The 27,090-nt window shown below is 39.1% G+C and overlaps 1 protein-coding gene across 1 annotated transcript; it reads left to right on the top strand.

Moving 5' to 3' along the window:
- The first annotated feature begins 996 nt into the window (after positions 1 to 996).
- On the top strand, positions 997 to 26,847 carry npdc1a (neural proliferation, differentiation and control, 1a). The gene is made up of 9 exons (XM_067575317.1): positions 997 to 1,328; positions 13,898 to 14,047; positions 23,212 to 23,325; positions 23,564 to 23,773; positions 24,236 to 24,302; positions 25,052 to 25,142; positions 25,309 to 25,388; positions 25,549 to 25,648; positions 25,745 to 26,847. Exons 1-9 carry the CDS (start codon positions 1,223 to 1,225, stop codon positions 25,814 to 25,816), a joined length of 990 nt encoding a protein of 329 aa, XP_067431418.1. The 5' UTR covers positions 997 to 1,222; the 3' UTR covers positions 25,817 to 26,847.
- The last annotated feature ends 243 nt before the right edge of the window (positions 26,848 to 27,090 follow it).

Raw genomic sequence — 27,090 nt, forward strand, 5'->3', positions numbered from 1 at the left:
CACTATAATTCCATCCATAAGTAACACAATGACATAATGTATGACTATTTTGGTCATGGATTTCATACACTTGCTGTAATAAAACATCTAAAAGCAAAAATCTTATCAGATGGGGGTCCGTGGTCTAATTTGTGTCAGTTTAGGGGTCCTTGACATGAAAGAGTTTGAGAACCACTGGGTTAGCGTTAGGGGTCGGGGTGTTGTGTTGTCTAGTAAAGTGGGTGTCGTGTAGGTCTGCAAGACTGCTGCAAACACACTATTGTCATTTAAACCGGTTTTCCACGTCATCACGTCTCACGTACCTCATGCGTTGTGCCCGTTTCCCAGCTAATCGCTCTGTAAACTGCTGCCTTCAGGTACTGTGGGAAACAGTCACATCTCCATTGTAAGGATCAACATTTGTGTGGGGGAGGTTACGGTAAAAACATAAAATATTAAATTTACAGGTGGAAAGTTTCACTGATGTTTCATATTTGTCATGGTGTGAGAATAGAAACTTCATTACAAACTGAAATTAAAATGAATATTTAATCATGATTATATATTGAGTCATTCTAGGCTATTTTCCTGGCATTCATTTTACTCCATCTAAGCTTAGTTGACAACTGAGCTATCACCATGACAACTGAGCAAATTCCAACAGCTGAAGAAGACCTTGAGATGAAGCTGAAAGGCTGAAAGCTCTTGAAAGTGGACCTTGAATTAAATTTTTTGTTTTTCTTTTGGTCTTTTTCTTTGCGGTGGGAACACTATTTCATTATTTTACTATATTTAATGTTTAAATCCGATGAAATCTAATTGACAGGACATTGCCAACCTCTGACTGTCTACATAATAATAATGTTTTTTTTTAAAGGAGCAAAATAATGTGGGAAAACACACGACAACGCTGCTGTCTGTTATGTGACAAGTCTGCGTGTTTTTATTTATGAGTTTACGAGGAGACCATGAAGGCAGCATGTCAAACACACTCATACACACACACCCACCCTCCCCTGCTTGAAGCTCCGCTATCTTTAGCTCTGCCACGGATTACAGTGCGCAGTGTGTGGACAGTCCACGTCCCCGGTGTCACCTGCTCAGCCAGTCGCTGTGAATACTTTTCGCTGAAGCTCGCTCGCTCGCAGAAAAACAAAAACAAAAAACATCAAAACAAAAGTGATGGGGGAATGACAACAAATTCCCCGTCTCCGGTTCTCCGTCCCCGAGAAAGACCCCAAGGATGCTGTCGCTCTCCAGCCCGCGGAACGGACGCCTGCGCCGGGCCTCGCTGCTGTTGCTGGCCGCGGTCCTGCTCTGTGTCATCCCCGCCACAGCTAGCCTCCCAGGTAACAAAAGCTCCACAACAACACACACTCACACACACACACACACACACACACACACACACACACACACACACACACACACACACACACACATAACAATCACAGAGCCGCCACCAGACAATCCAATTATCCTCGAAAGCTTATTTTCAAATATCCCGGGACTGTCTGTCCTGTCAGTAACCGTTAACGTTACCGGGGCATCTTCAACGGATGAGGCTCGTGGCAGCTGTCGACCAGCGAGGCAGCGGCTTTTTTTGTGTCAAAATACAACATTTAAAACTCACCAAATAGAGCGTTTTAGTGAGACAAGTGTGTTTTATTTACTTTGGTGGTTGCTTTAAGGTGTCAGTTTTGTTTCTGATAAAGTAGTTTGATAATATGTGACGTCCCATGAGTTCAGATGACCGTTTTGGACAGGTTGAACAGGTAGCTAGTTTTACGTCTGAGTGAGTGAGAAAAAATGCACATTCCCTTCCTTGTCTGGTTATTCAATGCATTTCCTTGTAACTCCTTTAGAAATAGCTCAAGATTATTATTATTATTATTTTATGTTACACTATCCTAACTCATGTTTTAAAGGCTGTGTCACATATGATAGTATATCTATGTAGAAAACGAGGAAGAATAGTCATATATTGTGATACAGGGTGACATTTTTCATTATTAATGAACTGATCTTGCTTTGATGGATTGATTGAGTAGATCAGTAATTTCTATTTAGTGTATTAGAAATAATGGCAAATGCCTGTAAGCTACTGAGTCTATTGATATTTTAAAAACAGTTACTGCCTAGTTAATCTGAGCAGCAGCAATAAAATCAAAATAATTTGGTTTATAATGATTGCAAATGGAGCAAAACAAGCAATAGTTTGTACTTTTTTAAAATGAACAAAACATTATTGAAAATGGGATTTGATTGTTTAATATTTGACCAGATTAACCAGTAAATATTTGACCAATAACCAGTAACTCTTTTGAGTTACTGGTTAATCTGATAACAGGAAACTGGTTTGAACAGTTTTGCTTCTTTGTATTGTTAAAGATGTTAAAAATGGAAATGTTCCATACATACATGAGTGCACTTTTATGTGTATGTGTGTGTGTGTGTGTGTGTGTGTGTGCGTCAGTGATTGTCGCTGTTGATGTGTGCCGGAGAGATAATCTGCCTCTCAGCTTTTAACACAGAAACCCTGTGGGAGAACCGACAGCTGGACTCTTATATGTAATCTTTATCTTCCATCTGAGGGACACACGCACACACTCTGCCCTCGCACTGAACATTTACTGCCTTTCCCTGGACACATATTTGTGAAATTTATAGATTTTAATATATTTTTATTCCACCCAAACACAAATCCATCCACGCACAGTCTAGTCGTCTAGTGGATGACTCCAACCCACTGAAGTCTGATCATGAAATTAAAATGGTGTGTTTGTTTTGCTTGTGCACAATAAAGAGGATAGAGAGGTGATGACGCAGTTTCTGCACTTGTTTTTTCCCCATAGGGAAAATTTGAAAAGTCTTGCTCCCTCAAATGCTCAAAAAGAGCATTTTTTCTGGCAGTAGCCACCAGTGTTTTTCTTGTTTTACATGTTCAGAAAAGAATAATATGTTTGGTGTCATCAGCAGTCACAGGGTTTTGCTCGTGTGATGCTTGACATGTTTGGACACCTGTTACATTTGAACGCAGCTTTTGTGTTACATTGTGTCAGTATGCGGACTATTGTTTGCTTGTGCTGTGTTGAAATAACAAGACAAGGCGAAATAACACCTTTTACACCACAATGTGAGACGAGTGATGACAGCACATTGCATAATGTGGCTACTCAAGAATGTCATTGGAGTCATATCTACCCCACTGTGATTTTTAAGTGAAAGGAAGTTAGTTAAAGATATTTAAATGTACAGGAAGCATCTACAAAACCTCAAAAAAACACATCCAGTGTTGCAGCGAGTCAGGTTTGAGGAGGATTTTTGCTGGAGTGTGGCAACAGCATGAAGTGCATAGTAATCAGGTGGTTGATTCAGCAAACATCGACACATCACCATGTGTAAATACGCCAGAAAGCTTTCACAGAACATTGGGTTCTTGGGATGGAACTAATCCAAAATCTCCATAAACCCGACTGATTACATAAACTATGTCAAGTGTGCTTGGCTGGCTGAGATACAAAATTAATCACCTAAACTTGCTGAATTTGTTGTGTAATTCAGGCTCATTGGGGTGCATTGAATTAACAGTATTTATTTTTTTTTCACAGATAAAACAGTTTGTTCACATGTTATTGCTGCTCTAATTTTAGCATTCACTGTGCAAACATCACCCTCACTTCTCTGTATTCTTATTCATTCTGATCATCGTTGTGCTGCCACCTTTAAATGCCAGGTTTGTCACTCACCAAACCCACATAGAATTGGTGTGATTATTATTCAGCGAGCCTCTGCCTCCGGCCTTTTCCTACACAAGGCTTAAGCATTAACGATTCATGTCTTCTATGTCACGCTGTGTCTCTCTCACAGACACACGCAGGCGCTGGCCTGATGGTGTTTTTCAATCACCTTTTATACCCTGCGGCAGGATCAGTCATCTGCATTGTAGTGGGGATCGAGAGCAGTCAACAGTCAGGTGGAACGACACATGCACACTGTCAGGGGGACATAAAGACCACCGAGTCGATGACTGGGTTCAAACGTAATGATTCGTATCCTCATATGATTAGAGATTAAGTATGGCTTGCATATGTTTGTATGCAATTAAAAGACAAGGTATGGTTTAGGTGACATTCTTATGTTCCCCCTTGGGCTCAATAGCAAATCTGCTCTTTAACCTCATGAAAGCTGTCAGGTTGGAGTGAGTTTGAACTGTGCTCTGTCCAGACGTGTCAATAAAAATACTACTCCTAAAAAGGTTTTGATGGAAACTCACAAAATATCTGCGGGCTGAAGAACAGGTAATGAATTGTAGATTCACATACAGACACCCGGAAACGGAAGTAGTGGAATGAGGAACAAGGTAGTGAACTGAATAAAGCTTTAAAGGGGAATTTTTCCAGAACTGTAAGGAGAGAGAGATATAACGTGAGGTTATTTAAGTGCTTCAATACTTTCTGTAGACAGTGACACAAAGAATCATCATTTCTAGCCCAAATTAATATAAATGATGCAGGGAAATGTCAAGCCTTCAATTTTTTTTACCGTTTTATTGTCTCATTTATGATATATTGTGTGTGAACTCATTGTTTCCAGGAAGTAATTTAGAAAAATAAAAAAAACCTAACAAGAACTCTTGGTTTCAAATGGAGCTTTTATGTAGCTTGTGTGGTCTTTGAGGGAATTTTACATTACCAGCGTTCGTCAGCTCTTTCTCTCTCTCTCTTCCTTTCTTTGCCCGACCTTTTCATTTGAGAGCCTGCTGTTTCACCACCAGACCTCTCCAGGAAATGAGAGGACCACAATTAATCAACTTACAGAGCACTTACAGACATTTGGTCAAACCAGAGTCAGCACCGTTTCAGCTGTTTCTTTCAGGAATCACATCATCTGAGATTGTACAGGGTTGCTCCCTCAGTTTTACTACCTTTAATGTTCAAACGGCGGTGGCAATTTAAAAACGACAAATCACTGAGCAGCCGCTATACTAGGTCTGCGGTTTTGCATGAACGGAACTGCGAAAATTGAAACAGAATTGACAGAATTGTCTGTACCCATATCCTTACCAAGAATGGCAGTGCCTGTTTAGCTGATTTAAATACTTACGAAGCCTCGATGATATCAGAAACACACTTATCAGCTATGACACACATACCCACAAATCTGTCTCTTTTAGATACCACAGCAAGTGCTTCTAATAACATGATACTGGGTTATTTTAAGGTAATTATCAACCAAAGTAGCCCAGTTCATTTGTGGCAGTAGATTACATCATTAAGTCCAGTTTAAGAAATACTCAATAATTGCATCAGCTTTCAAAGATGTTGTTGTTGCATCACAGACTAGTTTCAATACTGACAAACACAATGACCACGAAAAAGAAAAAAGAAAAAAGAATGAATCAAGGAGCTTTTATTTGCCACCTACATGCTGTCTTTGTATAAATCCCTTTAACCTTTGTTCTGTTTGCCGTGGGGTGTGCTGCTCCGCTCCACTCTAATGATAATGACACAGTAATTATCCCCTGTGTATGAGTTAGACTCGTTATTGTCAACATGACAGACAGTTACTGCAACAGAAAAGACAAATGACTGAAGCAGGGAGCGATAAGGCAGAAGAGACATGACAGCACCACGAGAGTAGTTAAAATGAGAAACCGAGACACCTTTTTGATTAGTTTCCCTTTCACCTTTATTATCTCTATCATCACCTTGATCCATCTTTATCTGATGTGTGTGTGTGTGTGTGTGTGTGTGTGTGTGTTTGCAAATGCGTGTTAAACAGGTTCAAAGACATGCCCCATTTTCCACCAAGTGTGCAAAAAAACTTTACATGTAAGAGCCACTGCATCAGATTACCGTGGGAAACCAACACCTACATTAGATGAGTATCCTGAAACTGATAAAGTAGACAGTTTCCGTGCATTGAGTCAGTATTTAATTTAAGATCAGGGTTGTCTGATGCAGTTTTCTTAGAATTGAAGCAATCTAGGTTGAGGTGGCAGGCTTTTTTTCCGCTACGTTGTTCAGACAGTTATGAAGGTGGCTGATGAAGCAGTTTTTTCTGTGACAATCATGTGGGAGTTGACTTCGAAACCTGCGCTTTGCTTCCCTTTGTCACTGTTCAAAGTGGTTTTACTTCCTGGCCAAACTTGGCTACACAAAGCCAGGGAAAAAACATATATCATCACCAAACTGCAGTCTCATTTCTTTTCGTTTCTTCTGTCTATTACTTGAAATTAATGCTAATCCAAGGAGTACAGAATGTGTTCATTATTGTTATATTATGCCATTGTTTGCTGTCTTCTCAGTTCATTTTTATTGTCTTAATGCTAACAATGTGTTATACATATCAATCATTTTATCTTTTAACAACTTTCTGCCTAATCCATCATTTGCTTTCATTAATACTGGTTTTATGGGGCTAGAACAGTGACAGTTAAATTTTGGCATTGATAACAAACCCTGAACTGAAAAAGGAAACCTTGGCATTGAAACACTTGTTAGAAAAAGTTGTATTGGCACTGAAACGAGTATTGGCACTGAAAAAAGTTCCACTGAAAAATAAAATACGGGCATTAAAGAAATTACAGTCTTACAATCTTATTATCCTATTTTATTTAGATATTTTTTTCATTATGATGTTTTTCAATGTCAATCTTCAGATTTGTTCTTCATGTCTTTTTGTCCATGTTTTATTTTTCAGTGGAACTTTTTTCAGTGCCAATAGTTGATTCAGTGCCAATACAACTTTTCCCAATACAAATGTTTCAATGCCAATGTTTTTTTTTTTTTCATTTCAGGGTTTGTTTTCACTGCCAAATGTTATTTTCAATGCCAATATTTAACTGTCGCTGTTCTAGCGACAGATAAAGCGATTTACAATGTTCCTGATTGTAAATTGTTGGTTTTTTCCCAAATAGTAAGTTGTGTTGGAGTGTCTTTTTCCTGAAGTTACACTAGTAGTGGGTAATATGAATAAAATCCTCTATATCCTCTAGAGCTGCAACAATTGTAGTCGATTAATTGATTAGTTGCTAACGATTAAATTAAATGCCAACAATTAAAGGTAAAATTACTCTTGTGCCAGTTTATCAAATGGGAATATTTTCTGGTTTCTTTAGTCTTCTGTAGCAAACTGAACATCTTAGGATTGTGGACATTTGAGGACATCATCTTTGGGAAACAGTGATGGATATTTTTCACCATTTTCATATCAACAACTAATTGATGAATTGAGGAAATAATCGATAGATTAATGGATAATGAATAAATAATCGTTAGTTGCAGCCCTAATATCCTCTATTTTCTTGTGTATATAACTTTGTGTCAACATATATTGAGAGATTGTGTATTTTCTGGAAAACCAATTGAGATTTATTGTTTTTGGCTAATTTGGTAAAGTAAGTACTTGAAAAATCAAGGCACAAAAATCATATGACAAAATCTCGGACAAAGACAAATTTATATTGTCTCAGGGTTTATATAGTATATCGTCATATCATCCAATCCTAACTCATCAGAGAATAGCAGTGCTTCTCCCAGCTGATGCTAATGAAAATTAAGCATCAGAAACAGGCTGTTTGGTATTTGTTTTTGCCATGGTTACACCAAAAGCCACACACAAGCACATACAAACACATACACACACTTTATCCATGTGGAAATAAACTGTGTTTGGATGTCAAGTGAAGAGTGCTCAGCAGAGCTCTCAAATGTTTCCACTTGATTTAGAGTGGCTCACTTCCTGACTGCTATCAGAGGGTCAGGAAATGCACACAATGGGAATGTACGACCCCTCTGGCCCCCTTTCCTTCTTCCTCTTCCTCTCCCTCTCTCTCTTTCTCTCTCTCTCTCTCTCACACACACACACACACAATTACAGATTTGGTATCATTTGTTGTATTGTATCTGTAAAACAGCTTGAAGGAACACAAGTTAACGCTGACATGAAAGTGTGTGCACGCTTGCTGTGCGTATTTGTGTGTGCGTGCCTGTGTGTGTCTGAGTGTGTAGGTGTTTGCCAGGCTGTGTGAGAATGCCTCTGTTTGCCTCTCGGTTCTTCCTGGCAGAGCCGCTGCTGAGCACACAGCCTGGCAACAGCAGCAGCAGATGGTTCGAAAAGTAATTTTTCACTCGTTCCAAGGACTACTTTGAGGCCGCGTTCACACCGAATCCGGCAATGCAGCACTTTCCCGCAGGGTTGTGCGGAGATGTAGGCGTGTTTATTTATGCTTTAGAACGTAACTGCCGTGAAACAATTAGAAAATAAAGTTTTATTTCTCTGATTCACAGCTTTGTTCTCGCTACCGCCCCTTGCTCTCTTCGTTCACTATCTAGCTCGCTGCTCTCTCTTTTTTTTTCACTTGTCTTTTTTAAAATGGATGGGGAAGCCCACAACAAAGTCATCAAATGAACAAGGGTCTTCCCCCCATAGGTATCGTTGGTTTGATTGCCGGCTTATGTAATTAGCCACTGCAGCGTTTTGGTAAGAGTTAATTCTGGTTCAACTTTTTGAAGACGGCTGCTGTGGTTTTTTGTTGAACCCAATGCGGTCCCCACTCCTGCACCCTAAACACACAACTCCCATTTAGATGAAAGTCCCTGAGTTACATGTTCTTTTACACCTCCGCTATCTTCACCAATACCAAACAACCCAATGTTCTGCAGGAATGTGTGTTTTTTCCCCCCCCATTTTCTTTTGTTTCCATCTCCTTGTCTGTCTCTTGTTTTGTATTTCTCTTCCTGTCTCCTTGATTGAGCTCTCTAGTGTGCGACAGCACTGTGTGGGAGGAATGTTGATGCAAGGCCACCTCCTATGGTGACTTGACATTATGTCACTGTGGTGGCTTTGTTATGCCGCTAAATAGATTTGAGCTTTTTTGTCATATGATTATTATGATGAACATCTTTATTGGCTCATCTGTGTTTAGAAAAAGTGCCAAGTTATGTAAGTGTGAGTTGGTGAGTTTGGTGAAATGATAATGATTAAGTCAGTGTGTCCTTTTCAACTACTGGTGCACCAAAAGCACATTATTACAATGAAATCATAAGCAAACATTTTCATGACAACTGCTGTTGAAAGATAATGAAGGCAGTTTTTGATTTATTTGGCAACAGCTCTGCCCAGATTTTCACACTTGCTTTGCTTTTTCCTCACCCTCTTTTTCTCACCGTTCCCCTGCCTAACACATCCATAATGAAGCACACATACAGTAGGTTTGTTTCTGGGTGTGTGTTTGTGTTTGTGTGTGGGGAGAATAATTATATGCATTCATGTGACTGCAATAGGTTCCAGCACATTAACTTTCCATGTGATGAATAACAGATGAAGTGTTGACCAGTGATGCTGAGATTCTAACTGCATTACACCTTGCTTTCTCCCATTCATAACAGGGATGAAAGGCATGTTCCCCTTTTTTCTTAGACACCAGTGATTAATTAATGTATCATGAAAGGCTAATTTAAAATGGTCTTTTTTTGTGCATGATGACATAGGGTCTGGAGAATATAGTAAATGATTCAGCGATGCACTGAGATAAAGTCTCTAGCAATACATTATTGCTGGAGTTACACCAGTATCTCAATATGTCGTGCTGTTCTGATCAGGCTACATGACATTTAGATAATAGCACTTGTGAAGATAATGTTGTGTGTATGTTTGAATAATTTGTCCATAAATTTCTGTAAAACTGAAAGTGCTTCATAATGCAATGAATGAAAATGATATATGATTGATTTCTGCTTCCCTACAAATTGTGGGCTCAGTACCTTGACAAAATAGATGTGAAAGTGTGTCTACACTGTTTGTTTAAACAAGACTTAAGAGTCTACAGCCATGCTAGCAGCCCCGTGAGGCTGTACTGCACTGTGGTGCTTTTCAGCTAAATGCTAACATCAACATGCTCACAATAGCAAACTGTTGTTCATCAGCACTTAACACAAAATACAGTTGAGGTTGATAGGAATGTCATTAGCTTTGACCATCATAAACCAAAGTTTTGGGCAAATTAAAATTTTGACCTGATAATGGCTCCAGGTGAAAAGTGAGAGGATCACCAAAAGCATTAAGATTCATCCTCTGGGTACCAAAGTGGATCAAAGCGTCTGACTGACCGGCATTGCCATCCCTAGAGCCACGCCATCAGCATGGCTCAAAACTACATATTCAAGGTAGTTTCTCCTATTTAGTCATGTGATGTATCACCAATAAGTACGTGTGATTCCCTACACTAATAATGTGCACACATCCAAACACTCAAGCAGATATTTGACAAATCTAAATTCTAAATTGGCTAATTCTCACAATGAAGTAAGGTCAAGAACTTTGAGATAGGAATGGGCTGTTTGATCTGTGACATGAGTGTAGTCTTCTCCACCTGATCTGGGCCTAAACAGCCCTTGATCTTCAGACAGTTACCAGATCAAAGATGGGGAGAGGCAGCTAATGAAAGGAGTGAAGGGGACATGGCAGCATATTTTAGGAGATACTAGCACGGTCATGGGTCAGGCTTTGGCTTGGTATGGAGTTGTTAGTGGAAGCCTTGATTATGGGCTCTTGTGCTTCCCCTGACCGAGATGATTCACTGATGTCATTGCTTGCTTACGCCAAGTATTTTTGCAATCAATCACAGCCATGCACTATTCAACACAAAATCAAAATAAAACCAGTAAAACAAACAAAAGCAAAGGCTTCTTTATAGTTAATAAAATCTTTTAGACTGATCTAGTGCTTGAACTGATGAACAAACAAATTTTTCCCTCTCTATCTGGGACTTATCCTGTCCCAATCTACTGCGGCAGTATTAGAACAAAGCAGAGTCTGCATATATCCGTGTGCATGGGAGCAATAATCAAAACTAGCAGGTCAGTGTTCTCTGCATGAAGTCTTGTATAGTCTTACAGCATGCACATGCACACCGACAAGTGCCCAAGAGTCTATTCCACTCTCCACTCACTCAGTGTCGGACAATCACGAAGTGCACACACTCCCAGGACAAGGACAGAACAATCTATTTCTAGTGACACTTTTTTTCTGTATGGGGTTGAGGGAAATCAATAAGAACATGTGACAAGATTAAACAAGGGTTTGATATCTGCTGGGTAAAGACAAGGAAAGCACATGGCGGGTAAAAATAGGTGCCACGACAACTGAGGGAGGGAGAGGAGAGAAAATAATCGACAGAGAGAGAATAATCTTGGACGTTATCAGGAATGAGGGGGCTCGGAACATTAGCACGTTACACTCACAGTGCTGTGGAATAACTTGGCAACGCGGCAGTTGAAGCAGCAATTAAACTTAAAGGTGACGGAGTCGTTGCTAGGCCGTGGGAACAGAAAAAAGACAGAGCGTGAGAACAATCAAAGGGAGTTGTCTACCTGCATGTTAGTTTTGTGGCCATGTGATTCATGGCATTAAGTAAAACACTTGCTGTTCTACTTGTAAATACGTCATTTTCACTCTCAAAAATTAGAGGGGCTCATGTTCTCCCATCACCAACCTCACCAAACTCCCTCTCCTTCCTCCTGGGCCTGTCTGTTTCTGTTTCTATTTGTTTCTCTGCCTGTATGTTTTACCCAAACTGAAAGAAAAACAAAGCATCTCAGATTACACGTGTCACTCTGCCACTGACTCCCTGAGGCATCAATCCAATCAATAACAGGAGATGTGGACACGTGTGTGTGTGTACCTACGGTGTAGACATGCCTATATCCTTGTGTGTTTGTGTACGCTGTATGTATAATGTTTATATGTTAGTATTTGATTTGCTATCTGTTGTTGTTTACACTCTTGTAATGTTGAAAGTTTGAGATTTACATTAGCATCTCTTTCTTAGTTTAGTTAGCTTCCAGTAGTGTTCAACTGTAGTTTTAGTGTTTCAGGCAGGGAAGGTTTGACAGAAATTCAGAACAGCTGTATTTACCTTAAAAATTTAGACCCTATTACCTAAATCTGAATTTATACATTTTTCCTTAAAGCCCAGGCCAAACAACAGTCCACAAAACATTTAAACATTTAGTCAAAAGACTTAAGTTTATCATGCCAAAAAACAAGTATAACAAAGCAGCAGTAGTAGAGTAGGCCTGCAACTAATGATTGTTTTCACCATTGATTAATCTGCTGATTGCTTTCTCGATTGATTGAATAATCCATTTGTCTTTAAAATGTTTAAAAATTGTGAAAAAATGGCAGAATTTTCACAATTTCTCAGAACCTGCGGTGATGTCTTCAATTCTCTTGTTTTGATTGACCAACAGTCCAAAACTTAAAGATTTTTAGTTTACTATCACATATGATAAAGAAAATCAGTAACGATTATATGATTATCAAAATAGTTGCCGATTTCCTGTCAATCGACTAATCAATTAACGGACTAATTGTTGCAGCTCTGTATGTAGGAGTATGTGGAAAGTGGCAATATATTTCAAATATGGTCATAAATATGTAATTAATCCATACAAGTGCAAAGTTATGAAAATTCAAAATTAATAGATTAACACAGATTAAATCATTCAATGTGGTTTATTCTTATTTAAGGTGACCTTACAAATAAATTGAACTGTTCAGTCCAGTCTCATTTTTTTTCTTGTTTTGGTTTACAGGAATTTTTTGATAAAAATAGAAATGGGGGAAAATGGGTGGATGGATAGTAACACACTATGTATGTATATATGTGTACACAGGTACAAAAGGCAAGCACCAGTCCTCTGCCCCTCTTCTATCTGCTCTTCATCTCACCAGCACTCCCTCTCTGCACATCTGCTCCTTCAACAACGCATCTTCACTGATATTGCAGGCCTTGTTGCCATGGAGGTCATTCTCTTACAGTGATCTCCCGTGATGTGTAATTCTCTCTTATGTAGAGATTAAAAAAATAATTAGGTTACGGAAGGAGAAAGGACTGGACTGTGTTACCAAACAGAAAAAAACATAGTAACTAAATGAGGTCTGATTTATTGTTTTATCACAGTTTAATACAGTCGGCCTGTTTGACCAGTTCTGTAGATCATTTAAACACTTAAAGTATTAACACTCTTAAATCCTTAAATAATTTATCCCATAAATCTGCTGCAAATGCACGACCCACCAAACTCAAACCGTCTGATCTCTCCTCACATTTTTTCACAAAGGGAGTTTTCACAACACCGATCTCTCACCAAGAGACATGAACAACCCTGACCTTTGAGACCCTTTATACCACAACCTGGATTCATCCACTCTCTCTCCCAACTTAAATCACCTCCTGTCTGTTATGCCAGTATCAGCGCCTGCTGTGCTGTTCACCTTTAGCTGCCCCACTGTGCAGCACTGCTGGGCTCATTATCCGCTCTGATAGCGTCCCAGTGCTCCACCTGCCCTCTGCAACCAAACACACCTGCTGTGGTTCTGTAACCCACTTCTCCCTCTGTGTGTCTCTCAAGCTGTGTGTGTGTGTGTGTGTGTCTACAGTGTTTGAGCTCAGCTTTCAAACTGGCAGTAATCAGGTCAAGTGATTATCTAAACTGATTGCATTGCCAAGCAGGTGGGGCACACCACATTGCGAAATGCAGAAAATGATACAAAATGTACCTTTTTTTGCAGTCAAATATATCTGTCCTATCTGGCAAACCTCACCCAAATGGAAACCTTGAAAGAGGTTAAGAACTATTTAAAAAAAAATTTGGTGAAGCTGTGATGTAACTCTTACATCAGCAGACGCTCTGTAATAGGGCAGATGTTGTATTTCTGAGTGGAGCTGAGAGCTTCCACATCCACTAATGAGTGAGTCGGTTTTAAAGTCAAAGCATTTCTTTTTTGGGAACATTTTCATAGTACTTGACTCTAAACGAAGACGGTAATTTAACTGGCACAATCATTTCTGCATCACAACAGTATGGTTTGGATACTTATGAAACTCTTGTCACTCTCTTTCACTCAGCTGGCAGTAAGTGCCCTCTCCATATAGACTGTGCCAAAGAGGGACGCCACTTCTGCAAGCCTGGCTCCTCCCACTGTGGCCCCTGCCTCTCCCCATTGGAAGAGAACGAGGAAGGACGCTGTGTAGTGAGGAAGAGGCACCATCAGCATGGTATGAAGAAAAAGACAATGTCACATGCACATTCTTCTATTGGAGGTGATAAAGCTACAACAATTAGTCAATTAATTGATTAGTCTATTGACAAACTATTTTGATAATCATTTTGAGTCCATTTTTAAGAAAAGAATGCCAGAATTCTCTGGTTACAGCTTTTCAAAGGTGATTTTTTTCTGGTATTTCAAATCTTCTATGACAGTAAACTGAATATCTTTGGGTTGTGGACTGATGTTAAGGACAAAACAAAACATTTGAAGTTGCATCTTGAGCTTTGGGAAACAGTGATCGACATTTTTCACCATTTTCTGACATTTTATAGACCGACTTATCGATTAATCATTCAAAACAATCAACAGATTGATGAAAATAATTGTTAGTTGCAGCCCTAGGAGGTGAATGGAGAGCTGAAATATTTTGTTTATTACAAGGATGTGGATTTGAGGAAAGTGAATTCTAAAAGATGGAGGAGTTCATATACCAAGTCATGCTTAAATGTATATATAAATGGGCAGAAGAAATCTGGCAAAACCCAAATTGAGAACTTACTGTTTATTTAAGAAAGATTATAAATGTGAGAATCAATTTAAGTATGAGATCATCTGTGCACAGATGAGATGTGGTATATTGCCTACTACATATTGAAAGTGGAAGATACAGAGAAGAAGACGAAATTAAAAGTATTTGTGAATATTGTGAACTGAATGAGGTTGAAACCAAAATTCATTTATTTCACTCCTGTCCTTTAAATCATAATTTAGATTTGATAAGAATTGAGGGTGGAGCTTTGATTAAATGCCCTTTTAACAATGTCTTTGCATTTTCTGAATATATTTCTAAAGCACAGAATAGGAGGAGAGAAAAATAACTTATGATATGTCAAATCTATCCTAAAATTCCTGTGTCTGAATATCGCCACAAGGGATGTGTCATATAAATGATTAGACACGAAAATAAAACCACTCATTCATTCAGTACAGAAAGAACGGAAGACAGAGAAGACACCCATCCCCACCCATCTTTTTTCACTCACACCGACGCACTAACTCATCCAATGCGCTCACATGTAAGCAAATAAGTTGATTACTGTGAATAAACCAGATTAAGGTAAGAGCTTCGTTAGTGCAAATTTATATGACTGGAAGGATGTCTGGTACCCTGCAGGCTAACATCTAATTGCAACACAAAAGAGGGAGAATGGATTGACTTCTTTGCAGGAGAGCGCCTTTGCTTTAGTCTGGATCATTAAAAGCTTTCTTATATATTCATAAAATGCAACATATCAGACTTTTTCAGGGAGAGAACAGTAACATCCTGAAATTATTTCCACTGCTATGATTATTCTTATTATACGCTCAGTTCCAGTTAGATAACCTGCTCAAGGTTTAAATGACAGTTACAACAATTGCTTCACTTTGGTTATAATCAAATTATTCAAGTGTATGTAAATGTACTGTCTGACTCATATTCTTTCTCTGTTTTGCTTCACGTTTTCACTCCGCATTAGTTCTTTGTCATTGCCTCTTTTCTCTTCAGCTCTGTATCTTGTTGCCCACATCTCTCTTCCACTCCACCTCTTTCTCTCAATTGCCTATTGATTCTGTGCTTTCCTTCTCCTTCCCTATCAATCTTAGCGTGATCTCTTTATTCCCTCAACCTTATCTCCTCCATTTCTCTCTTTTTTATCATCCAGCTTTCTTCTCTCTTTACATCCTTGTCGTGGTCCTTGCTGTCCCTGCTTCTCTCCTCCATATCGCTGACAACTACGGTGCAGTCTGACCCTCTGTTGTTTTTTTTTTTTGGTTTTTTTTTTTAATCCTCTCCTGCTGTGTCTGCAACATACACGCACACATGCACCGCCCCCACACTCTGGCAGCTTTAATCACTTAGATGACATGCATCTCTCTCTCTCTCTCTCTCTCTCTCTCTCTCTCTTGCCCTTCATCTCCATCACTGAATCTAATGTCATTTAATGAAAAAGCCAAGCCGCGAAAAAATAAATCGTATTTTTCTGATTTTCATGGCACTCGCTGGCACACATGACACGTTTCGAGACGGCGCTGCACAAATTGGAGAGAGAAACGGAGAAAGTCTTGTGTATCTTCGAGTGTGCTGGCTTGCCTCTGCTTGAATGTGTGTATGTGGAAGTGTGTGTGTGTGTGTGTGTGTGGGGAAGTGTGTATTTATGTCTTTTTGTGGACATGTGTGTGTTCTCTGCAGAATTAATAATTTAGATGGGTCTGCGGCAGCACCACACAGAGAAGAAAACATAGGAGAGAGATGAGTTTGAGGATGTATTGGAGAGAAAGGTCACATCATGTAAAAGGAGTGAGGTTTTTTTTTTTTCAGTGCATTTATAAGATGATAAGGCCTAATCAGTTATTACTATTTACATATAGGATAATGTATTTAATTGTTTTTTTGTGTCTCTGCATTTTTCATATGGAGACTATAACTTTAAGTATGTGATGCTTTGTGCGAGTGTGTTTTTGTGGTGTTGCGAATCCCGTACATCATAGACCTTGGCTAATCTCCCTAAAGTGGTTACATAAACCCCCGGGAGACCACAGAACACAGTGATCCGCATGGGAGACTCTGACTCTGTCTCTTTTTTTCACACTGACACACTCACATAAATATTTATACAATAACCCACACAAAATGTTGAAATGAACTGATAAAATTACTTCAGTGTCTCAGGGGCAGCGGACGTCTCTTGATGCATCGAATCAAGAGCTGCAGTCCAGATGCTGCCTTAGTAGTTTGACAGCATTACTGACACCAAGTTACACCTCAGTAGTCACTCTGTTTCCACCTCAGAGGAAATATGACGGCTGCGCTTTCACGACTTAACTGATTATCTGAGATTTTTGTGTCCTTGCTGAAGCATGAACAGTAGACATCTTTCAAAACTGAAATTGTAATACATGACACATCCCCAATATGTGTCGGTTCATTTTCTCTCTCTCTCACCGTCTCTTTGTTTCCTCTGTCTCTATCTGTCTCACACACACACACACTCAAGCTCATGACTAAACCTTCGCTTTGTCAGCAAGCACAGTTTGCTTCACAAAATGTACCCATTTGTTCTTCTAATTAAATTTCTAACTTCAGTCTTACTGGTTCTGCAGTGCAGTTGCTTTTCTGCGTTCTATAGAAAAATTACATTAATATTATAAAGCACTTTTTTAAAGTTATATGTTTTGAGAGAATTAGCACGATTCAGCCCAGATTTCTCAGAGACAACATATGTATGAGAACAGCAGGATGCAACAGTGTCCTGAGAATAATGGAGAGTGAAGTGCGGTCGTGTTGATCTTCAACCACCCCAGATTCTCTCTTGTCATTTCCCTCCTGTGTTGCCTTCTCTGGTTGCCTGCAGATAGTCACATTAAATTCAAAAGTCTGGAAGTGGTTTGTCAGGCTACTATAGCCACCACTATCAGGCTGCTTTACTCCCTACTACCTGACCATAACTTGGCCTCTACACTGACCCTGCTGGCTGCTTAGTGAGGCTATCAACTAAAGGGTCATGGTTGATCATAACATTTTTTATACATGAGACATGTTTTAATAGTCAAGTAGTCATACATTGCAGACTTAAACATTGTTAAAATCAGTCATATCTGTGGCACCACAATAATATTCACAAATATGTTTTGGTCTTTAAAAACCTCTCCATCTATGAGTGCATTTATCAGCAGTGGGACAGAAATATTGGCTTTATCATTTATTTTTCAATTAAATCAACCAATCGATTATCAAAGATACTGTGTGACTACAGTATTACTCTACTAAATAGAAAGTGTTTATTCTGGATCAGCACTAGTGCTTAGCCCTTTCTCTCCTGTGATGACATGGTTCTTATCCTCACCTCAGGTGGGATTATCTTCCCATTCTAGTCACTGCAGTCATGCTGCATCTTTGACTGTAATATAAAACTGATTCCTCTAAATCACACTCCCCTCTTTAATGTCTTGCACTGAAAATGATCCTATCAGCGCTTCTCTGTCATACATTATCATACTGTACGTCTGTGGCCTTGAACTTGTTGATATCATAATATTGCAGCAGGTTATTCTGCTGTTGTATTCACTGGAAGTCACTTAGTATGGAGTCTTAAATTTCACACACTCAGTCCAGAGAGGATTGAAGTGCACAGCAGATGAACAAGTGAGGCAGGCAGCAATTTTTATTGTAAGTTGGACCTGCTTGTATTTGACATAGAGGCGTGCACTCCCATTAGTAAACACACCATGCCTCGAAGCTATGCCCCCTGCACAGAGTGTGAACGGTGTGTATCTTTGTATGTAGTTAAATGGTGTACAGTTACAGTATGTACTAAAGGCAGGGCTGTCTCGTTGTAGCTAGGTATTTTACAGTCTGTCTCTTTCTGTCTTCCTGTAGCTCTCTCTCTCTCGCTTATATCTACACATATAACTAAATATCAGATTCTGTCTGTCCCCCCTCCTTTATGCATGTTTATATATTTTTACATGACGTGATATACAATAGAGCAGCAAACAAACTAAAAAAACAGAGACACCCCAACAGCTGCTGGAGAGGCCTAACCTGCACATGATCACATATCCTGCAGCAGTTTACTTTGGCAACATGATAAGTCAAGAAGCTGATGGAGAGTCAAACTACAGTTTGAGTTTACTAACAATGAAATAAGAGTTTGCAGCCTTTCAGTGATAGAATGAATTTTTAGCCTATATAATGATATATGGTTGTTGATGTCAATCTTGCAATGTCTACCACTGTTCCACCCTGTACAACTAACACAGTCATATAACTTCAACATAGCATTTTTGTAGACTTTTTATAGTTGTAAACAATCACACATTGTGTTTGATGTGATGTAAATGTGCTTAATCATCAGCCAGAGCATCAAAATGCATAAGTCTGTTAAAGTTTTAGATTGTTGTACCTAATATTTTGCATTTTGTGTAGGCAGTGGCCACTAGTTTTAGGCCCGCAGTTATGGATCTACAGTTTTTATCCAAACCTGTGCTGCCAATTATGATGTGAGGAAAGTAACAACAGCAAAGCAGCAACAGTTTAGACTAAGGATGCACGATATTGGATTTTTTGCCGATATCCGATATGCTGATATTTCCAACTCAATGTAGCCGATTGCTGATGCCAATACCGATACATGCACATATTTTTTTCCAGCTGTCTGAGACTATTACACATGCAATCATAGATTGTACTAAGTATGATCAAGAAAGACAATATATGAAGGAAGAACTTAGGAAGACTGGAGTTCAGGAGCTCAGTATTAAAACTTTAATGAACCTGCCAAGTGGGTGGAGCAGTAGAGTTCAATGCTCCGGTTGGATCCACATGGAGAGCCGAGGCTAACGTTAGCTGAGAGGCGAGCGGAGCGTTAGCAGTAGCATGGCCGGAGGGAAGCACAGCCAGCTAGCCTCTGCTAGAAGAAGCAGCTGGTCTGACAGGCAGCTGAGTGAAGTGGAGCCTGCGGAGGAAGCACCAGGACCGTCAGGGTGAAACAGTCCGTGGAGGGAAGCACAGTTATGGCCAATGCCGATATTTCATTTTAGAGCTTATATCGGCCGATACCGATGACGTGCCAATAATATCGTGCAACCCTAGTTTAGACCTGATGATGTAGTCATGTAGAGGCAAGGACTATTATGGTTGCATTTTTTTTCCTTAACATGAGTAACTAATATAGCTGAATGTTTGTGACCTCACATTTCTAATGAGATAAAATATTTCTATAATTTTCTATTTTTGTGGGTTAATCCTGACCTTAACCCTTCTTTTGTGAAATTAAATTAATTATACAATGTATATTTAGTTAAATATCCTTTAAAGATTTCAAGTATACTATTGATTTGCTTAGGTATACTTATCTGTCTCTTAAATATTCTGCTTTCTCAGGGTACTTTAAATAATAAATATTAAAATACATATTTGTATATTTTCATCATTGCCTCTTGGCTTACACTGGACTTAAGAGGCTATTGTGTGTTTGTAAGCCGAAGACGCTATAAGACACTGACCACTAATCCATTTTCTAACAGCCAGGAAAGAGTAAAAGAATCTTAATGTTTTTTGCTGGCTTTTAGACTTTTTAGGTAGGCTTTTATTGCGTTTTTTTCATTGGATGAAAAACCATGGATGAAAGACAGGTGGGACTGTTTATTGAAGGTGAGGACATAGATTTCCTGTATTGACTCGAAGCACTGCAGTCAGTTGTGGCTAACTTTTTATAGCAGGCGGGAAGGTGACTCACAGCCAAAATTATAAGGTACACCACCTTACCAACTTTAGATTTTATAAGAAAAATTACTTATTAACTGTGTTCCAATCCCTTATTTGAAAACAGGCTAACTAATAAAACAGATGCGAGTCTCTGCTTTAACAGTGACCTTTTTGGTTCCTTTCCTATTAACTTAACCGTCTTGTAGACCTTTCTTCAAAACACTGAGAAGAGCACATAAACGAGACAGATGTAAACCTTGCAGGGCTCTTTGTACTTTATGCTGGCTGATCAGAAGGAAGCCTTCAATAGACTTCTGGTTTTCTGACACGACAGTCTGTCCCTCTCTTCCTCCCTCATACCATATATTAAATTGCCCACTAGAGGGCAGCAGGACACTAGTATAAATCAATATGGATATTGTCACTAAAGAGGGACTCAGTGTCAGTAACTTGTTCCTGTGTTATTAAAAATCAGCATGGTGACATATAAAATTTAGTTATGTGGTTTGGAGTCAATTAAGTCTTTTTATCAGAGCTAAAATTATCAGTCAATTAACAGAATGTCCACCAAGTATATGTAAGACATTATACACTGTAATTGAGCAACCATAAGTCATTTGTAATGTAAAGCTTCCAGCATATCAAATATGAGACTTTCTTGATTTTCCCAGAACATTTAATAGACTGAAGACACAGTAAATGTATTCAATAAACAACATAATAATGAAAATAATCATAGTCCTGCTTTATGATTTAATGCCCAATAAAATGATCATAAATTGATACACTACATGTTGCTAATGATCTCCTTTTCTTAGCTGTCTTTACCTTGGTAATGGTGTATTACGGTTCATATAGCTGTTATGCCAAGTTTTGGTGCAAAATATCTCAAAACACACCCAGTCTTAGTAATACAAACACACAAAATCTCATCTGAAAGCATTCAGATTCATCAAAGATGAGGTTTCCTTTGTGTTGCGGTTGTTTTCTAGTGTTTAAGATATACTATTTATAATTATACAGTATATTTTGCAATTTCTACACAAATGTAGGCCAAAAAGAGGTAAATAAAACAACAAGATCTGTAAAATCATCCTGATTTAGAGCTTCTGGACAATGAGAACAAGGCAGGAAGGGACTGTGTGTGTGCATGGATGTGGTTTGGGGGGAGGAAGAAATGTGAATGGGTTTTAAGTGGGAAAAGAGGACAGCACAGATGTGTGTGACCCTCAATACCTGTTGAGCTGTTTAGTGTTTGTTTGTAGTACCCAACTGCCCCCTGGGTGCCTCTCAAGAGGTTATGGGTCATTATCAAGCTAGTGACAAAACTCTCTTACACAAGTAGAGGTGTGCGTGCTTAGTCAGTGTGTGACAAACCACACACATACACACAATCGCCACTTTCTTGGGGGGTGAATTATCAACTTCGGCTTAGTTGGAGTCCCCAGGATTTTCCTATAAAGAAATCAATACTCTGCTCATTTATTTTTAACCATTTCTCTGCGGATTTTAAATCAATCCACACGTTTCGAAACACCAAAAAAAATCTCCCTTCTCTTTTGAATGTGTCCTCTAAAATTCAATCCTGTATTACCACACGCTGCTGGCGAGCACGCAGGGCACTGTTGGAGCTCTCAGCCACCTGCAAAGTACAGATGGTGCATCCCGCCTCCACAGACACCTGCTATGGAGTGCACTAAATGGCCATTAGTGGAGGGGGGTAAGAAAAAAACAAAGCAGGCAGTGAAAGTGCTGGCATGTCATATCATACACATTAGCACAGCCAGATGGCCGGCCTTCTGGAGAGAAAGTGACACTGTAATCATTAATCTGATGTAGATGGTCGTAATAATGTGTAATTGCACAATTTGTTTAGATACATTCATTGGCAATGGTCACTTATTTTGTCACACTGGTTTTAATGTCAATTTCATATAAAGCAGCTGCACTTGTGTTAGCCAAGGATGCTGAACGGATAATCTGATCTAATAAATTTGCTTTTTATGTGAAGCACGTTCTCAACTACTTTTTTCATGATTTGCTGCCAGTTTTGAGCACAAATAACTTTGATAATTTGATATATGATTGTGAACGTAGCAAACTGAAACCTAGTGAGGCAAAGGTTTAGCTGATTGCTTTTGCGTCACGTCACGTCCCATCCCCCCCCCCCCCCCCCCCCCCCATCCCCCCGCATGCTTCCTCCCCCGGCCACACACACAGTATCAGTCCTTGTCGTCGCCCTGGAGACCTCAGCTGTACTGCAGGAATGTGGTTAACTGTCTGTTCTAAGGGGCTGTTAAAAAGCTGTTTCGTATTGTCTCATTTTTAACCAGTCTCCAAACAAACAACACGTAGAGGCACACTCGCTGTCTGTCACTTCAGAGGCGAGACACGTGTCTGAAAAACACGTGTAATGGTTGGGAGCGGTTATGTATACGTGCCTACTAAACCATATGCATCTCGCTGTCACAATAGTCACACAGTAGCTAAATACAGAAATGAAAATGCTTAAAAGTATGTTCCCGTTATAGGAAAGTCTAAACTCATAAGACATGAGTGATGTGAAGAGAATGAATGATTAGCCCTCTGTTTGAGGATTCAGATGTAAATCATTGTACTTGTAGATTGTGGCTATGCATATTTGATAGGTAGGTAGGTCAAACGGCTACCTTAGTCAGAGGCCTGTTGCCCTGGTAACTGTGTTTGTGATTTAACAGGTACAACCAAATGTATATGAAGTTACTGTAAGTGCTTACTGACTGATTTCTGTGTTGTGTCTATGATATAAGGTGCTTTGTTAATTGCACAAAGCCTTCAGTATTTGTTTCTGCCGTGTTTTATGTGCTTATACTTAAGAACTTGAGAGCCAGATTGATTTGCGTAACAGTAAACTTAACCATCTTTTAATCTTGTGTGTCCTTTAGGCAAAAATACATTTTACCCTGACTTGGATGAAGAGATCGATTATCTTCACTCATACATCGAAAAACAGGAAGTGGCGGAGATCAAACACCCACAGAAGCAATCCAAACATCCTGGTATGAACCTTGAGAGCAATCTCAAGACAGACATACTACCATATCAGTAACAAGCATATCACTTGTGTGTGTTTTTCCTTCTAGTATAGAAACCTATTTTTTTGTAAAAGAGGGTTTGAATTATCTACTGACGTGCGCTCTAATTGACAAACACCTGCATCCAATCTTGTGTTTTTCCCCTCATGGTAGCCGTTGATTATGACTCTGTCGCTGTTTGTGTCTGATTCGTTCTCTGCAGCTGCCATCACCTCCCAGATAGATGTTAAAAAAGGCAAGACAGATGCCTCCAAACACAAACCGAAAACCCCACATGCCACCACTACAGCCCCCCGCCCTGCAGTTTCTGCTCTTCTTAACACACCGACCCCCCAGCCCAGGGCCACGGGACTTGAGGGCAGAGATGGTCCTATAGTTGTGCCAGCGCACAAGAATGACAGCATTATTATCAGTGAGTATGATTTGATGTCCTCAGCATAATATGACAGTAAAATGGTAGGGGATCAGATGCCCACAGCAGTCTTAAATGGCTTCACTGCACCCAGAAAGTGACAGACATAGGGTGCTGGTACATGATATGGGTGGAAACAGATGATGGATACAAATTTGATCCAATGAAATGTTTTTGTGAACCTCACTTGTTATCTCTTTTGTTCTCTATATATTGCAAAGGAACAGTTGATTATTTTTGTGTTTATTGGTTTTATGTTGCATATTATTGCATAATAATATATTGCATAATTTTACCCAGGATGACTATGACAGTTCATAAAGAGCAAATGAGCACATATATAATTATATTTAGCACCCATAATAAATGTCTCAGCAGTTTAGTCATCCGATTCCCTCTGAATAACTCATTATTTAATCCTTATCATGCTCTGTTCCTTCTTTCTTTTGATTCAACTTGCAGTTATCATCTCAGTGTGTGTCGTGGTGGGCGCTGTGGCAGTGATCCTGGCAACTGTCTGTTTCGTCAAGTAAGCCTGAACACATAAAGTGATCAAATTTTGTCTTTTTGCTGTAGAATAAAGTACACTATTATTATGGAATTCACTTCATAACAAAAGAAATGCAATAAAAAGACTGACAAGACAGTTAAAAATGATCCATCTAAACTATAACAGACAGTTATTAATACTAAAGAAGTGTTGCAAGCAACTAAACTTTGATCACAGTTTTCTTTCCTGTTAAAACAAATCAAATAAATAAAGAATACAGAGAGGACCATTCCAATAGTATACACATTTTTTTAATTCATGCACAAGTTTGAATTTTCCCAACACAGTTTCCGTTTGTTATACTCCCAATTTTGCCCCCAAAATGTCACATAGCACACAAAATGAAAACATCTTTATCAGTTGACATACTGCATTACACATAAAGTTTATCTGAAAATCACAACATTGCATATATTCATCACAGAATTTTAATTGATTTGATTAAAATGGTCATTATCAAATGAGGCTAACAGTAACTAATTCCAATTAAAACAGAATAGGCATGTCTCTCAAGATTATAGAGGTAGTAAAGAGAAGAAAATGTGCAACATATGCACAAGTCAATATTAAAAAAAGATGGAGACTAAGAAGGACTTTTAGCAAGAATTTAGCAAGCCAGTTTTACACAGTGAAACCTTGTGCTGAAAACTGAGGCAAGTTGTGCAATACAGAAGCAGGAAACAACTGTCAGTATTGCAGGAGACTCAGATTCATGATGCCCCCCACAGGTTGCAGAAAGAATCGCATCTAGCTCAGAAGGTGGACTACCCTGCTTATGGAGGGACGGGCGCGTCTGCTGCAACACCTAATGGCAGCTCGGTAAGCCCACAGCTCTTTTGACACCTAAATGTAAATGTTAGAGCTTGCATTGTTTCAATTCTCACTTCTCCTCTGCAAAAACCACAAGATGTATGTATGCAGCATGCGCCGAAGATTCAGTTTTTAAATGTGCCACCCACACTTCCTTTGTGTGTTTCGCCCACAGATGGGAGATAAGACTCTGGCCCAAAGTGCTCAGATGTATCACTATCAACATCAAAAACAGCAGATGCTCTCGATGGGAAAGTAAGATTTCTTTTTCTGTTTCTTCACTTTCTGACACTCCCTCCCAATCCCTCTTGTTTACTCCTGTCATTTCTGTATTTAGACCTTAAATTCTCAACCACATCCTCTGACCTTGTTACCTCTCTTCCTGCATTTGCATCTTTTTTCCTCTTCTTCTCAGTCACAAGCCTGAACAAAAAGTCGTTGATACCGAGGTCACTTCAGATGAGGAAGAAGTGGGAGGAGACTTTACAGTATACGAGTGCCCAGGACTTGCACCGGTAGGTAGAAACACACACATGCAAATCTGCACAACACTAATAATTTCTGAAGTTTGTTTTATCACTAAAAATCTAATTTTCTTCCCTCCTTGACAGACTGGGGAAATGGAAGTGAAGAACCCTTTGTTTGATGACTCAACCATACCTTATCAGGGGAACCAAAAGTGAATGCTGAACACTTTACACACATACGTACACACACACACACACAAGCCATTTCTCTTGAAGAAACCACTCTGTCTCACACTGCATGCATAGAAATGGAGGACCCCGGCAGAGGACAAAGTGATGAAAAAATGATTGTTTTCTTCTTTAACTAATTCTGCCCTGAGTGCGGCTTTTAATACTACACGTGTATGTTCCTTGTTAATTTATTTCTTTCACAGTTTTGGAGCATTACTGTCTTTAAGAGTCCTGCTAATTTTGTCCCTCTAGGTGTTTTGTCCTGATTAAATGTTACACTCTAAGTTAAGATTTTCTCCTCCACTCTTGTTATTTTCCTTCATTTCTGCAGCTACTTCCAAAGAATGTCACACAAAAAAAAGCAGACATATGTGCAACACAGACACATGAATACACATACATAAGCTGGGAAACAGTTGCCCTCTCTTTTTTTGTCATGCATAGCTAGGAGCTAAACCACATTCCTAACAGATACCCAAGAACTATTTAATTGATCAGATCCCTGTGATTACCTCTGTGAAGAAAACAAACTCCTTAACACAACACAAGGATTAGCATTGAAAATGTTACCATTGGTGTTGCTCATTTTATTTCTTGTCATATAAGCTGCACATAAAGATTTTAAGACTATAGAGTATAAATATATATGAAGTATATGAATTGAAGTACAGTACTTGATGATGTCTGTTGCATGGTTTGACTGTACTGTGTTTGAATCATGGCGATGCTTTGATCAATTATTCTGCCTCCCGTATGTATGCATCCTGTTGCTGGAGGAGGAATGACTTCCTCGCACTTGAATGAAATTTGAGAGACATACTGACATTTACTGGCAGATGTGTAGGTGGTTAATTTGATTTGATTGATAATTCTGTATCAACCCCTTTCCTCTCCACCCTCTTGTTGGCCCCAAGCTAACCTTGTGCTGCAAAATGTACATACAAAGTGAAAGTGTTCACTTTTTATAGATATTTGTACATGCAGACCAAGGATTGGAAATAAAACTTTTTACCACATCTGAAAATGACTTCTTTTTGTGTTTGTCATGGCATGTATTCAGTAATAAGAATTTCATTAAATCTGAATTAAGTAAAAATCAAGTTGGAAAATCAGCATGAGCTAATTGCAAGAAAAACAAAGAGAAGGGAACAAAATAAATGGTTATATTTGTGATATATGTAAAGGAAGCATATCTGAAAAGCACTGGAAATGATGTTGGCAACTGTGCTCATATATTTGTGGCAAAATTTAACATTATT

This window comes from Thunnus thynnus, chromosome 19 (genome assembly GCF_963924715.1).
Source record: "Thunnus thynnus chromosome 19, fThuThy2.1, whole genome shotgun sequence".
In the NCBI taxonomy this organism is placed as follows: Eukaryota; Metazoa; Chordata; class Actinopteri; order Scombriformes; family Scombridae; genus Thunnus; species Thunnus thynnus.